This window comes from Podarcis pityusensis (assembly GCF_964106645.2).
Source record: "Podarcis pityusensis genome assembly, chromosome: 1".
Lineage (NCBI taxonomy): Eukaryota > Metazoa > Chordata > Lepidosauria > Squamata > Lacertidae > Podarcis > Podarcis pityusensis.
Genome location: NC_138028.1, coordinates 15,543,568 through 15,558,641, shown reverse-complemented (window position 1 = coordinate 15,558,641; position 15,074 = coordinate 15,543,568). Strand labels below are relative to the sequence as shown.

At 45.9% G+C, this 15,074-nt stretch overlaps 1 protein-coding gene across 2 annotated transcripts in view; it reads left to right on the top strand.

The window, feature by feature from the left end:
- The first annotated feature begins 1,006 nt into the window (after positions 1 to 1,006).
- Positions 1,007 to 15,074, top strand: part of RCOR1 (REST corepressor 1) — a 143,919-nt gene continuing 129,851 nt past the window's right edge. Inside the window, exons 1-2 of one of the 2 annotated variants that reach the window (XM_080986562.1) lie at positions 1,007 to 1,662; positions 1,935 to 1,994. In XM_080986562.1, coding sequence (XP_080842688.1) covers positions 1,410 to 1,662; positions 1,935 to 1,994 — 313 coding nt within the window. In that variant the 5' untranslated portion in view covers positions 1,007 to 1,409. The remainder of the gene's footprint in view (positions 1,663 to 1,934; positions 1,995 to 15,074) is intronic. The other variant, XM_080986561.1, reaches the window with a different exon arrangement.

Below are 15,074 nucleotides of genomic sequence, written 5' to 3'. Positions count from 1 at the left end.
TCCCTTCTTCCTCTTCTTCTTCTCTGCCTCGTGTGGAAATGTGCAGGGGAAAGTTGCCTTCATTTATAATAAGGTGGAAGGTTCTGTGTACGGTATTTCTCTCTCTCAACTCCACGCCACCAGACAGGAGAAGCAATTTGCTTTTTTTCTTTTTTTCAAGGAAAAAACCCACACAACTCCAGCAATTTAGATGACTTTGCCTATCCGCGCACCCCGCCTTTCTCTGTAAAGAAGCAATAGCTCCCACTTTACACGCAAGAGAAAGGTTTTGGGCATTTGAAAAAAGAGAGAAAAAAGGGGGGGGAGGAAACAATGCAATAACATCTTTCCACGCGCGCGAGTGGGGCGAGGGCACCCGTCGCACCACAGCGAGCGACTTCGTAGTATTATCTTAGTTTCTTTGTATGGAGATTCCATTCAAACTGTTCAGCGTGTCACCAGTAACCTTCCGCCAAAGAGGAGGAGGGGGAGAAAAAATAGTCCCAAGCTACTCGTCACCCTTCTGATGGGTGCGGAGGTGGGGGGTGGGGGGGAAATATATGTGAGCACGAGAGAGAAATTGCTTGCAACTCGCTTTTTTTTTTTTTTTTGCTGCGGCTACGCCACCCTTTTATATTTTGCACCCAAGCTCCCTGTTCCCCTGAGCATGGCTAGAGTGCATTTGCCAACACTGCCCCCAAACTCCCCTTTTTAATTTTTTTTTAAATTGCAATCTTTCTTTTCCTCTTTTCGCTTCAGTCAAGACACAGTGTAGCCTTGCAACGAGCCTTGCCTCATTGGGCGCAGAGATTGCGAAGGGAACGCTCTCTCTCCCCCCCCCCGCCTTCTCCACCTAACCTGAGCAAACGGAAGCGCCGGGCCGGCTTTGACGGGCGGCTCGGCGGAGCCAATGGCGTGGCGGGGAGGCTTCCCAAAATGTGTGGGCGGCCAATGGGCTGCGCAGGGGGGCCGGCTCGCGGGGAGGCTAGCAGCTCAGGTTGACAGTGACTAGTCCCAGTGCAGGGAAGTGCAAGGAGGGAGAGAGAGAGAGAGAGAGAGAGAGAGAGAGGAGGGGATGAGCTTCAAAGTTCGAGGCTTCCTCTCATTGCAGGGAATTTCCCCCCTTCTTCTTTGAAGGAAGGGGAGAGGAGAGAAGGGAGATTGCAATAAAAGCAGCCTCTGGGAAAAAGCTTTGCAATTGCAGCTTGCTTCCCCTCCCCTTTCTTTGCAAAAAAAGGGGGGAGGAAAAAAATAAAAGAAAGCAGCAAGCTCGTCTTCTGCTATTCCCCCTTTTTCCTCCCTCTAAATTCTGACTCTTTCCTTTTCACCTTCTCTCTATCTCTCCCCCCCCCCAACAACCCTTCACACTCCTCCTCTTCTTCTTTCCTATTTATTTATTTTTTTGCCTCCCCCCCCAACCCCAACCCCCAATGCCAGCCATGATAGAGAAGGGCCCGGAGATCTCAGGCAAAAGAAGGGGCAGGAACAATAATGCCAGCAGCCAGGCGAGCGGCGCTGCTTCTCAGGGCGCCTCTGCCTCCGTCGCAGCCGGCAGCGCCAACAATGGGAATAATAGTAAAAGTTTGGCATCGGCGGCGGCGGCGGCGCCCAATGGCAATGGCAGCAGCGCCGCCAACTCTTGGGAAGAGGGCAGCTCGGGGTCTTCCAGCGATGAGGAGCATGGTGAGTCTCCCGGGGATATTGGGGTGGGGGGAGGAAGGGATGGAGAGAAAATTGAGAAGGGGGGTGGGGAGGAAACTCTGCAGACTTCTGGAAATAGGCGCATGGTTTTTGTAAAGCAAGCATTCTTATTTTTAAATCAGGAGCGGGGGTGGAGGGAAGCAAGGGAGGAAATCGAGCAGAGTTTGCCCCCCCCCAAAAAAGCTTGCAGACTTTTGGGAATACAGGCATGGCAAGCATTTTTTTATTCTTCTTCTTGCTTGTTTCCACATCAGCAGGAGGAGGCATGAGAGTGGGACCCCAATACCAAGCCGTCGTTCCCGACTTCGACCCTGGTGAGTCATTTTCCGTGGATCCTGCGTGCTTATTTTTTTTTTTTTTTTTGGCGTCTCGTCTGGACGAACCGCGAGTAGTTTTGAGGAAGTCCTACTCGGGAGTAGGCCCGTTGGAGTGCATGGGCCCAAGTGGGTAGTCATGGGTGGCCATTAATTCCAACCGGGGCTGCTCTGAGCGTGGCTGATCCGAGGTCTGCCTCTCTCTGTGCACAACCCGCCCCCCCCCCTAATCCTTCGCCATTTGGAAGGGGGGAAAGGATCTGATCTGGTGCCTATTTTTTTTTTTTTTTTTTGCTTAGGAAGTAAATTCCGTGGTGCTTCCTCCCAAGTAAAACGTGTAATGGATTGGGGAATGGCTAAAGTCATTTTGTGTGAGAGATTGCGAACTCAAGGGTGGAAGGGCTTTTCCTTCCTTTTGTTATAAAAGTATTTTTTTTTAAAAAAAAAGTGTTGTTGTTTCCCCCACCCTGTTTAAGAAGCAGGAAGATGACAACTTTTGCCCCTTCCCCTCTGTGTTTACCCTGCTGTCCAAGGAAGGAACAGCAAGGGAAGGGGGGGTTTGGAAAAGCAGAGAAACGTGCTTGGGAAACGTGCCACCACACTTGATGATAAAAGTGGGGGGGGGGGAGAGAGACGATATATTATGGGTTTTTTACTTCTTTGAAAATCTTCCCACAAATCCATTCTTTAATATCTCTTCTTTTCCCCCCTTTTTTCTCTCTTCCTTTTAGAAAAACAAAGTGGATTTTTCAGGGAGGAGAAAAGATTAATATTCTCTCCTCCCCCCCCCCCCATTTCCACGCTTTGCAGGTGTGGTTACTATTTTCATAATTCACATTGGCGGAGTGGGGGGGGGGAGGAACCTGCCCTTTATGAAAATCCGGTGCCAGTCGACTCCTTTAGACTCCTCCCCGCAACCTCTCTCTCTCTCTCCCCCCCCACTACCAATTATTTCACATGCAATTGACCTAAATCCAATTACTTTTACAATTATTGTTATTAAATAAGCGGTTCGCGTTGGTTAGGTTGTCCAGAGAGGTGCGGAGGAGGGCAGGAATCTCCTACTTCTTTTAATGACGGATTTTTAGGGACGAGTGGAGTAGAGGACAAAAAGAGAGAGACAGGGAAGAAAAGAAATCCAGTTAATAAAAACAACAGAAGTCTTTCCAGGGGGCGCTTTATAGACTGGGTGTCAAGCAGAACAACAGATTTGTCCAGCGAGAGATGGCGAAAGGGGAGTGTTTGCTCCCCCCCCTTTAAAAAAAAATATCTCTCTGTACGTGGATATATGGTGTAGGGTTTTTGGGAGTGGAGGAGAACAAAACAGCCTCGTTCCTTTATTTAGGATGTACAGACTTATTGTAATCAACTGTTTCTGTTCTTGGGGGTTGGGAGTGGGAGAAGGAAGAAAAAGCTAGTTCCCCAATGCTCTCTGTATACTTAATCTCTCCCTCAGTTTCCCCTACTCTTAATTTAAAATGGAAGGGGTTGGGGGGGGGGAGAGAGAAACCTGGGCAAACAAAGGAATTCAAGGTTTCCTGTAAGGCAGATAATTTATTATTTTTAATGTGTGTTTGTCAGGAGCCGTGCTACAGCCTTTACTTCCTTAGTTTTGAAACGGAAAGGCTCCCAGTTCTTCCTTTGCAACTATAGCTTAATGCTGTCTTCCTGTAAAACAAGCAAAACAAACGACAACAACCCACCACCCCAATCCCTGCCCCACCCTGCAACCCCCCCACTGTCTCGGTCTTAACATGAGAGCTGACTCCAGCATGTAGCTAACTTGATTGAATCCTTTGTTTCTGGACTTTTCAAAAATAATAAGCCCAACGAAAAAGAGCGCCCAGTCTTCCCCCCCCCCCTTGAAAAGTATGAGATTTCTTTTCTTTTTTTTTAGCACGACCCGCAGGAACTCCGGATAATTGATTTTTTTCCCTAGTTTGCTGACCGTCGTAATTTGTGATAGCGCTCGCAGATTTGTAGGGCTGGTGTAGTTGTGCAGGGCTGGGATTTAGGATGCCCCTGTTTTAAGAATTGGGAGAGCTGGAGGGGTTCCTGCAGGTCATGTAGTCCACCCCCTTCCTCGATGCAAAAATCCCACAGGCAGAGCATCCTCAGGGGTATAGCTGTCCAACCATCTGTTTGTAGTCCTAGTTCATGCGGGTGACATTGTTGAGCCGCTTGTGCCATCAAGAGATTCCTCCTCTTTTTATTTTTTTGCATCCGAAATCTCCCATTAAAGCTTCTCTTTCCTCCCCTCTGTGGGGCAGCTCTTCAGATATCTGAAGAGTGTGTCTTCCACCTTGATCTTTCCGTATTCGGGCTAAACATAACTCGGCTCCCTCCATCCTTTCCTCTTAAGACATGTTTTCCATACCACTGGCCATGCTCGTCGTGTCCTCCTCTGAACCTGTTCTTTTTTTCCTAAGTGCAGAGGCCAGAACTGGATGTGGTACTTGGAATAAAGTGCAGCTATTACTTCTTGCGCACTTGGGGGTGCATTTCAAGCAAGATCACTCTGTCAAAACAGTGAAATGATCTCTCCACCCCCCCTTTCCCCAAAATGCCCTGTACTTGATGTTCTCCCAGATTCATGGAGGTAGAGGAAAGCCCGGATGCGCTACTGAGAGTTCAGTTGTGCTGGCTGCTGCTAGTGGAACGGAGTACTTGAATCTGGCCCTCGGAAACTATGGCTCTATGAATAACAGCTTCAAACTGCGTTGGCCTTTTTTGCCGCTGCATCACACCACGGATTCGCATTTCCGTTTGTGATCAGTTGCAATCGCAAGCTCCTTTTCGCATGCGTTACTGGCAGGCATTGCCATTTGATTTCTGTTTTGCCCAAATGCAAAACTTTTGCATTATTGAATTTTACTTTGCTGAGTTCCAACGTTCGTGTGTCGGCTGCAGTGTGTAGGTGTGTCATGCGAACGCTTCCCGCTCTCCTCCCGGGGCTGGAAAAGGGTTAGTTTAACCTCTGGTTTGCTAGTAAAACTGAATTACTGTGGCGCGAAATGATGCAAAACTGAATTACTGTGTTGTGAAATGATGCATATGTAAAAAGTGTGCCATCGATATAAAAAGTTTGGAAAGTTAAGTCGCTGATAAATTTAAATCTTGCCACAGCCACAAACTTGCCAAACGCTTGATCCTATGCTTACTTATTCAGAAGTAAACACAACTGGTTCAGTGGATGTGGATGTATTCATGGGAGTTTATTTGGTTTCAAAGAATGTTAATCTTAAAACTTAAATATGAGAAGGTCATTTCGTCTGGCTGTTCACCAGAAGGTTGGTGGTTCGAACCCATCCAGGGACAACTGTGGGCTGGGGGGTTGGACTAGATGACCCTTGGGGCCCCTTCCAACATTATGATTCTATGATTTTATGAAAAATGCCCACCTACCTTACTGGGTTGTGTTGAGTATTGCTGACAACGTGTGATTCAAAAGTGCTGTATAACACTCAGAAACACTTAAATGTACTATATTAATGTGAAGGACCCTGTGAAACATTGGGGGTGGGAAGAAATATAATGAAATCATTTTGTGTGGTGGGTTTTTTTTTTTTTTACATTTATAGTCTATCTTCAGTTCAAGGGAAATGGTCTTTCTCCTCGCTCTCTCTTCACCCCCCTTTTGTCTCTCAACAACCATGTGAGAAATCTTAGGTTGAGAGATGGTGACTGGCCCAAGGTCACCCATTCATGGTTGGACAGGATTTTGAACCTGGGTTTGTTGACATTCTGAACTGGGGCGGCTCAACTTCTCATCGCACCTGGGCCTCAAAAGTACTTTGACACAGAATGTGTGGGCTGCACAGTGCCTTGTCACGTGTGTGTGTGGGGGGGGGATTGAGGCCAAAAATTGACACACGCCCCCAGCCTTTACACTGCCTTCCCAACCCAAAGCCCACTAACAAGACTCTGGGCTTTGGGAAGTAGGTGCCAGGCTAGGGTTCGAAATTAGCAGGGCGCCAGCCGCGTTTTGCGCCTAAAGATTCTCCGTTTGTGAGGACCTCCAAAAGTCGGGGGTGCCAATTTTTTTGTGCCTGGCTGACACTAAAGGATTACTGAAATGTCTGTGCTTCGAAGCCTTGAAGTATACGTTAAGGATAGACAATACGTTAAAGAGTTTAACAATAAAGAGTAGAGTGTTTTGAAAACTGTACGGTCCTAATATATTTTGATGTAAACACCAAATTAAACATGTATTAACAAATTTCTGCTAAAAAACATTAACAATGTGAATTAACTTATGTGTATTGTGTGTTAATTCATACTTTTCAAAATAATAACGAAAAAGTTCTGCCACTAGGCATTCTGTTTTGGCACCCACAACCCAGGTCCCAGAAGCCATTTGGCTCCTAGCTTTTCTTTCCCAGTTTCTTAACCCGGCTGGCAAGTCCTGCAGTCCTCCCACCTCCTTCCCAACCCTGGAAAAGTGCTAACTAGGCTTGCCAGGGGCCGCCCAAAAAGGCTTGGAGGGCCGCATTTGTGCGTTGCAACACCCTGCTCTAAACCACACTTGCCCTGATCTAAGCTTTTTATGCCTTGTATATGCTTGTTTAGTGTTGCATGAATCCCTCCCTAGACCGTGACCATGTGTTGTATGCACACACATCTGGTTTTCCATGTGTACATGTGTGTGTGTGGAGCAGCTGGCTATACATATGGCAGCACCAGGTACATGTGTCTTTGTCGCACACAATTAACATCAAAGGGGATTCCCACAGTGGGACACTCCCCATGTAGGAAGCTCTTCCTGGATGAAGGTTACAGGCAGGGCCAAAATCGCAGAGGAGATTTCCTGCCCCCCCCTTTCCCGCCCCCAAGTTATAGAGGGTGAGTGTCTGAATTGGGCCCATGAGCTAGAAAAGCTCGCATCCTCTTTCCCAGGTGTATTTTCCAGATCAAAATTGCTGCTATTTGTAGGGGCAGGTAGAAGGCACCCAGGGATGTGTAAATTTGCATGTTTTTCCCTTTTGGGCAAAGAGTTTCCGCACTGGGGAGGGCTTTTGGCTTGTAAAGGTTTTTGTGTCTGTTGGCTGTTCTCCTGCACCGCAGCCCTGATTAGATTTACTTCCCTACATTTCTTTTAACCTTTAAGGAAAACCAAATACCTGCAGGAGATCCAATCAAGGACCTCTCAAAGTCTTGCCTAATTTGATCCTTTTGTACTCTTCCCTCCCCCACCTCTCCCAACGCCTCCTGCCCCAGTTCTGTAGGTTACAGTGGTCCAACCATTATATGCTGAAAATTAAATCTGGGTGTTGTGTTTTAACTTTTGTGGCCACTGGTTGGCTCTAATTGCTTCTGAAGTACAGTGGACGCTCGGGTTGCGAACGAGATCTGTGTGGGAGGCATGTTCGCAACCCGCAGCGTTCACAACCTGCAGTGCCGCGTCTGCGCACGCTCGGGTTGCGATTTGGTGCTTCTGTGCATGTGCAAAGTGTGATTTAGTGCTTCTGTGCATGCGTGATCACCGAAACCCGGAAGTAACCCGTTCCGGTACTTCCGGGTTTTGGTGCGTCTGTAACCCAAAGAAATTCAACCTGAGGCGTCTGTAACCCGAGGTTTGACTGTAGTAGGTTGTTTCCTTCCGCAATAAACTTGTTACTGAATATTTTTGTGAGCTGGTTAGAGACATTCTTAGGTGGAGGTGCTGAGATGTGTCTGAGCAGCATGTTCCTCTTGTAGAGCTATAATCCACAAGTTTCTTTTTGGGGAGGGCCCCCTCAAACTAGATTGAGTTTTGTAGTGTGGTTATTATATTTTGGTCATCTCATTGCTCCAAGTTGGACTGGCCCCTGCAGCTGTCAGGCATGTTGCATGGGGACCATTTTTACGTTGCATCCGTGTGACGTGGCAAATGACACCGTTATTCCCCAGGCAATCCATTCGTCTCATGTATCTCCTTTCTGCAGATGTGGCTAGGCCACATGGAAGTGGTTCCTAAGCTGCAATAATACAACTATTTTTTCTGGGTTTGAGAGTTTCATGGAACTAACTGTGAATTTATTGTTAGAATAGGCCCTCTTATGTGTGCACTGTTGGGGGTGGGAAAACATATTCCCCACCGAACTCCCATCAGTCTTAAAGCTTTCACATTTTTAAAAAGAGAGACGGGATATTTTGTTGCTTGGAAAATAAGATGGGGTTACACTCAAGGTCCTGGCTGTAGGCTTCCCCATGGCAGCTGGTTGGCCTTCTCTGAAAACAGGATGTTGGATTTGGGGCCCTTTGGCCTTATTCCACAGGGCTCTTCTTAGGTAAATTCTAACTTGTTAGGAATTTGGATACTTGGCTGTTGTAAATGGGATTGCATGTACAGAATTATAGAATTGCAGGGACCCTGAGGATCATCTAGCCCAGGCATGGCCGAACTTGGCCCTCCAGCTGTTTTGGGACTACAACTCCCATCATCCCTAGCTAACAGGCCCAGTGGTCAGGGATGATGGGAATTGTAGTCCCAAAACAGCTGGAGGGCCAAGTCTGGCCATGCCTGATCTAGCCCACCCCTGTGCAGTGCAGCAGTATGCTACTGTCCCGTAAGGGAATCGAACCCGTGACCTTGGCGTTATTAGCACCACACTCTAACCAAGTGAGAACCTTAATTTACTTTCCGCAAAGATGATTATCACATTTTTTAAAATCTCCCTGTCGCCCTTCCCCACATTTACAAAAGCCTGGTGTCCTCCAGATGTTGTCTGCAGCTGATGAGAGTAACATCCCAAAAAAACTTTGGATAGGACCAGGTTGTGTGAAAGGCTAGCTCCCCCCCCCCCACTTGGGCTTCCATCAATTGAGAGTCATGCATACTACTTTTATATGAACTAAAAAACACCTTCTTAATGATGCACTCTACTAACTGGGGTAAAGACCTGTCAAATTACTTGATGGAGCTTGCCACCAAGGTATTGCTTTAACTTGCACAAATGTCAGTGATGTCAAGTTAATCTTTCCCAGAAGTGTTCTTGTCAACTAGTTCTTGAACGTCAGCATTTTTTTTGGGGGGGGGGGTAAGTAAAATGTTTAAGCCTCTCCTTGAAGCAGTAAGGAAATTGGTATGGAAAATACCTTGTGTGTTCTGCCTCCCAAGTGCCTAAAAATTTGGTGCCGTGGGTATCTAGAATTAGGGGTGCTCTTCCTGTCCTGTCTTTTAACTTTTTGTGACTATTTTTTTTTTAGCTGTCTGATGGTTTCAATATTAGGCAGAACGACAGGACGCACATTTGGTGTTAGTAGCTTAAATGATATCTGGTTAGGGTTAGTTATTCAGTGTTGGCTTAAATCAGTAAGGTTGATGCACACCTAAAGTATTTGCTATGTGCTTGCTTGACCCAAGTGTACCATTTTAGCTATTCTAATGGTGTGTAATAGTTATTTGACCTTGTGCAGGCACAGGGGCGATTCAGCTAAAATCCTAACCCAACCAATCGCTTTGATCTGTGGAACTTGCACTTATACAAGGGCCACACAATGTTCATTTCACATTGTAAGGAGCCATTTACAGTTGCATATTCCTGCATTGCAGGGGGTTGACCTAGATCAGGGGTAGGCAACCTAAGGCCCGGGGGCTGGATGCGGCCCAATCGCCTTCTCAATCCGGCCCGTGGACGGTCCGGGAATCAGCATGTTTTTTACATGAGTAGAATGTGTCCTTTTATTTAAAATGCATCTCTGCGTTGTTTGTGGGGCCTGCCTGGTGTTTTTACATGAGCAGAATGTCCTTTTATTTAAAATGCATCTCTGGGTTATTTGTGGGGCATAGAAATTTGTTCATTTATTTTTTCCCCAAAATATAGTCCGGCCCCCCACATGTTCTCAGGGACAGTGGACCGGCCCACAGCTGAAAAAGGTTGCTGACCCCTGACCTAGATGGTCCTCTCAGGTTCCTTCCAACGCTACAGTTCTGTGATTCCTTTAGTGTGGCGTCACCCGATCTTTGGAACTCCCTGCCTATTGACATTAGGTCGGCACCATCATTGTATCCTTTTAGCCACCTGCCAAAAACTTTTCTGTGTTTCGGCAGGCCAATCTGGAGACGTGATTTGGTTACATCTGTTTTTTAAACTTGTCTCAGATGAGACTAGTGTTAGAAACTCAGATATATAATCAAATGGCACCTTAAACCTAGGTTACGGACACCACAACAGAATGTCTAGGCACATTTTTTGTGTGAATCTTCTTCTTCTTCTACTACTACTACCACTTTTAAAGAAAAAACCCTCAAAGCGGTTTATAACACATTAAAACATCAAATCAAACAATCTAAAATAAAACAAATTCAGTCTTCAAGGAAAACATTTCAGATCATTTTCTAAGGGACATTTTGCTTCCCCCTATTTATTTACCTACTTTATTCATATAGCTCCCTCATAGCAGAAGTACTTTAGGAAGCCAGTGTGGTGTAGTGGTTAGAGCAGGCATAGGCAAACTCGACCCTCCAGATGTTTTGCGACTACAACTCCCATGATCCCTGGCTAACAGGACCAGTGGTCAGGGATGATAGTCCCAAAACATCTGGAGGGCCGAGTTTGCCTATGCCTGGGTTAGAGTGTCGGACTAGGGCTTGGGAGATCAGGGTTCAAATCCCCACTCGGTCATGAAGCTCGGGAGACCTTGGAGTCAGTCACAGCCTCTTAACCTACCTTACAGGGTCATTGTAAGGATTAAGTGAGGGGGGAGGGTAAACCATGTACTCCTTGGATATAAAGCTGGGATATACATTCAGTAAATAATTTCTTCTCCTTTCCTGCTTAAGAAAGCTGGAGGGGCCAGCCAGATGGAGATGTCAGTCAGCAACCTGGAACCCGGGGATCTCCGCGTAGTTGAATTTACACCAGTTGCAAAATGTGTCTGGCGCCTGGGGAATTTCGAACACTGATTGCGTCCAAATGTCTCCATGTTTTTATGGAATGACTGGTCAAGAAGTACAGAGGTACTAGGGTTGGAAAAAGAAGTTGGGATCCTTTGCAGTTTCTCGGATCGGCTGCTTGTCTCACCTGGCCTGACTGGATGTAAAGCAAAGCCATTAGGAAGCTGCCTTATACTGCCATTGGCCCATCTAATTTAGTATTGTCTAGATTGGCAAGCATAGGGACGCGGGTTAAACCACAGAGCCTAGGACTTGCCGATCAGAAGGTCGGCGGTTCGAATCCCCGTGACGGGGTGAGCTCCCGTTGCTCGGTCAAAGCTCCTGCCCACCTAGCAGTTCGAAAGCACGTCAAAGTGCAAGTAGATAAATAGGTACCGCTCCGGCAGGAAGGTAAATGGCGTTTCTGTGCACTGCTCTGGTTCGCCAGAAGCAGCTGGCCACATGACTCGGAAGCTGTACGCTGGCTCCCTCTGCCAATAAAGTGAGATGAACGCCGCAACCCCAGAGTTGGTCACGACTGGACCTAATGGTCAGGGGTCCCTTTACCTTTTAGATTGGCAAGCAGTGCGTCTCCAAAGTTTCAGACAGGGGTCCCTCCTGACCTTACCTGGGGAGATCACTCTTGGAGCCATAGTGGATGTTGCACCACTGAATAAGAGTCTTTCCTCTACAGCGAGGACCTAAAGCCCATGAAATTGCCAAGGTAGCTGGAGGCCTGTCATAATTCTGTGCAGAGCCCAAAATGTATCCAGGATAAAAGCAGTGGCCTGTGGTGAGGTTCTTTGTTCTCTGTGACTCCATGAACTGAGTTGAGGCAAGAACGGGCTTGGCACCCTCCCCACATCTAAATGTTAAAGTCTGTGTGAAATCCAGAGTAAAGCACACAGATATGGCCTGTCTGCAAGGTGTGCATTGGTAATAATTGATTTGCATTAAATAAAAATTCCAGACAGTGTATGGGGTCTAATTTGCACATTTTGCTAACGGTGCCGAGTAAAATCAGCAGAAAGGTCTGTAGCTTTGCTGCCATTTTAAATGCCGGAGATATAGTAGGCTTGGTGTGAGGTATACCTTTCTAAGGAAAAAAAGGAAAAGCCAGCAGGATATGGGTCTTATCAGCTAGACAATGAGTAGGGGTTCTCTGCTGCTAGTCTTGGAATTTATTATTTAACAAAATTATATGCCATTTACTGCAAAAAAAACAACAACACAACCCTGTTAAGTGGTTTACAAGGCAGTCGGTTCATTTAAAATACCAATTAAGAATGAGTTACATAAAAAATAAAATCAGTAATTGTAAAACAGTTATACCTGTTAAAATTACATGCCTGGGTAGGGCTCCTGGAACAAAAAAGTTTTTAGCAGACACCCAACAGCAGTTTAGTGAAGGCATCTGCTTGATATCAATGGGTAGAGAGTTCCAAAGTCTTTTGCCACAGCAAAATATGTGTTTCTTGCAACTGTGGAATCGTGTAAGCGGTTGAGTGGGCACATGTGGGGTATTGCCGAAGCAACAATTGCTTTTAAATGCTTTCGGTTTTGTTAGGGTTTCTTTCATGGTGGACTCGCCAACCTTTATTTCTCCCGCTGTGTTTGATTGACTTGCCTCTGGCTTGGACACTCCCAGTCCTTAATTTTGCTGCTTGGGTAGCCACAAAGAGTTGCTTTGGGGACATTTGCTGTGATGATGTTTCAGCAATAAGAATAAGAATAATAGAATTGTAGAGTTGGAAAGGACCACAAGGGTCATCTAGTCCAACCCCCTGCAGTGTCAGAATCTTTTGCCCAATGTTCTCCCAAACTGTACTTTGGTTGGTCACCAGGTTGGCAGAGGCCGCTATAACCAAGCAAAGTTTTGTCCGGATATTTCCATTTTTAGGCAATCGCTCAGCTATGTAAATAATCCAACCGCCTCGTTGTCCCATAACACTTAACCATGGTTTATTAAACCATGACTTTGTGTTGTGCGTGAACTCAGTCCAGCAGCTTAACTATAGTTTGTTTACTGGCAACGAACTACAGCCTGAAACAATGGTTTGTTGTTGACTTAGGAATCTTGGTGTGTTTTAGCCATGTGAACTCAAAACCTTTCCATAACCGTGATTTATTTGACCTTCCCACCTCAAATGCTTACCTGGCTACAAAGACACAAGGCACTGTTCGAAGAAAGGCCTGCGTCTGAAATTATGTATATTCTCTTGAGATGGGGAATAGCATAAAGAGAACAAAGAGGGAGAGACAGTGTGGTTCAGTGGCCAGTGCCAGCCAACGAGAACAGGGTTCAAATCCTCACTTCAGTCATGAAGCTCACCAGGTGATTTTGAGGCTAGTACCGTGCCTCTCAGACGAATCTACCTCACAGGGTTGTTTTGAGGTTAAAGATGGCAGTGTATGGAGGAATTTGGTACCTCATTCCAATCTCCTTGGAGCCGAGGGCAGGATAATCATAAAAATGTAATAAAATAAACAAGGAAACCCTGTCCAGCTACCTCTGGACGAACTCCAATAGTTAGCACGGACTGAGAAGAGTACCTTACAACAGGCTGCTTGTTCCTTTCCTTCGCTGCAGGCAATTAGGGTTATTCTGAGCCTTGATAACTTTTGGAAGCTCTGCAATACTTTCCTGTTTGGGCTGCAATTTAATAGCCAGGTATGGGGTTAAAAAGCGAACTTCCACTTTTAATACATATAATAATAACTTAGGCCTTGCTTGCTAATACAGCACCAGTGCATTTTCATAGAATTGTAGAGTTGGAAGGGACCCCGAGAGGCATCTAGTCCAACCCCTTGCAATGCAATGTGAGGCACGAGCAGGAGATTTTTACTGCTTTGTGTGTATGAATGAGCCCTGACTGCTAGGAAATCCTGAAAATGGATTGACTACAGTTTGGGCTGCGAAGTCTGTAAACATCTTCGGAGAAGCCACTTTCACAGGAAGTGAAGACAACGAGTGAAAGAGTGAAAGGGAGATCGTATTGGCTGGCAGTTCCCCCTTTCCACGTGTTAGCTATTCTAGGATTGGGGGAAGGAATTTGCAGCGCCAGCTAGGAAAGAATCAGGGCTTACACAAAAAGCAACATGTTTATTATACAGTGGTACCTTGGGTTACAAACGCTTCGGATTACAAACGCTTCATGTTAACTGACTCTGCTAACCTGGAAGTAGTACCTTCATTGTTAAGAATTTTGCTTCAGGATGAGAACAGAAATTGCGCAGCGGCAGGGGGAGGCCCCATTAGCTAAAGTGGTACCTCAGGTTAAGAACAGTTTCAGGTTAAGAATGGACCTCCGGAACGAATTAAGTTCTTAACCAGAGGTACTACTGTGTATAAAATCCAAACCCTTAGTCTGGGCGATGGGAAGGATATGACTTGACTTAAACAACAACAACAACGACACACACAGAGTTTTTAAAAAAACAGTTTTATTAAGACTTTCCATATCAAAGAAAAACAAGCAAAGAAACAATGCAAACTCAGAACATATACCATATTTTTTCTGTCTGTAAGACGCCCCCATGTATAAGACACCCCCTATTTTTGGGGACTCCGATTTAAGAAAATGGGGAGAGATACTATCCGTGTATAAGACGAGCCCAGATTTTGAACAGTATTTTAGAGTAAAAAAACATAGTCTTATACCCGGAAAAGTACGGTAAACCTACATATTTGGTTCACTGCAAACATAAGAGCAAAACAAGTAGACGACAGAAGATCTCCCACAAATACACAATTCGTAACACACAAACAAGCATTCGGTGGAGCCATCATTGAAGTAATTGGCTAGCCAAGCACAGAGAGAAAGGAGTGGGTGGGGAATTAACTCAGCCTATAACAGCACTTCATGAAATCATAGAACTCTGTAGAGTTGGGAAGGTCGACAAGGGTCATCTAGGTGCAGGAATCTTGCCCACAGCTGTCCCTGGGTGGGCTTGAACCACCAACCTTTGGTTAACGGCCAGATGCATTGGAGTAAATTTGTGGCTTTTGCATGTACCACTCCCAACATGGTAGAATATTATTTGTGGTGAAGCATGTAGATAAATATGTAATGTGTATTGTATAGGGCTGGGCGATATATCGCCCCAAACCGGTTTGAAGTCCATATCATGATATTGGTTTCATAATGATGTATGTGTGTGCGTGCTTTGCAAAAATCACAATGTGGGAAAAACTGTGAAGCCAGCCGGTGCCTCTGCATTGC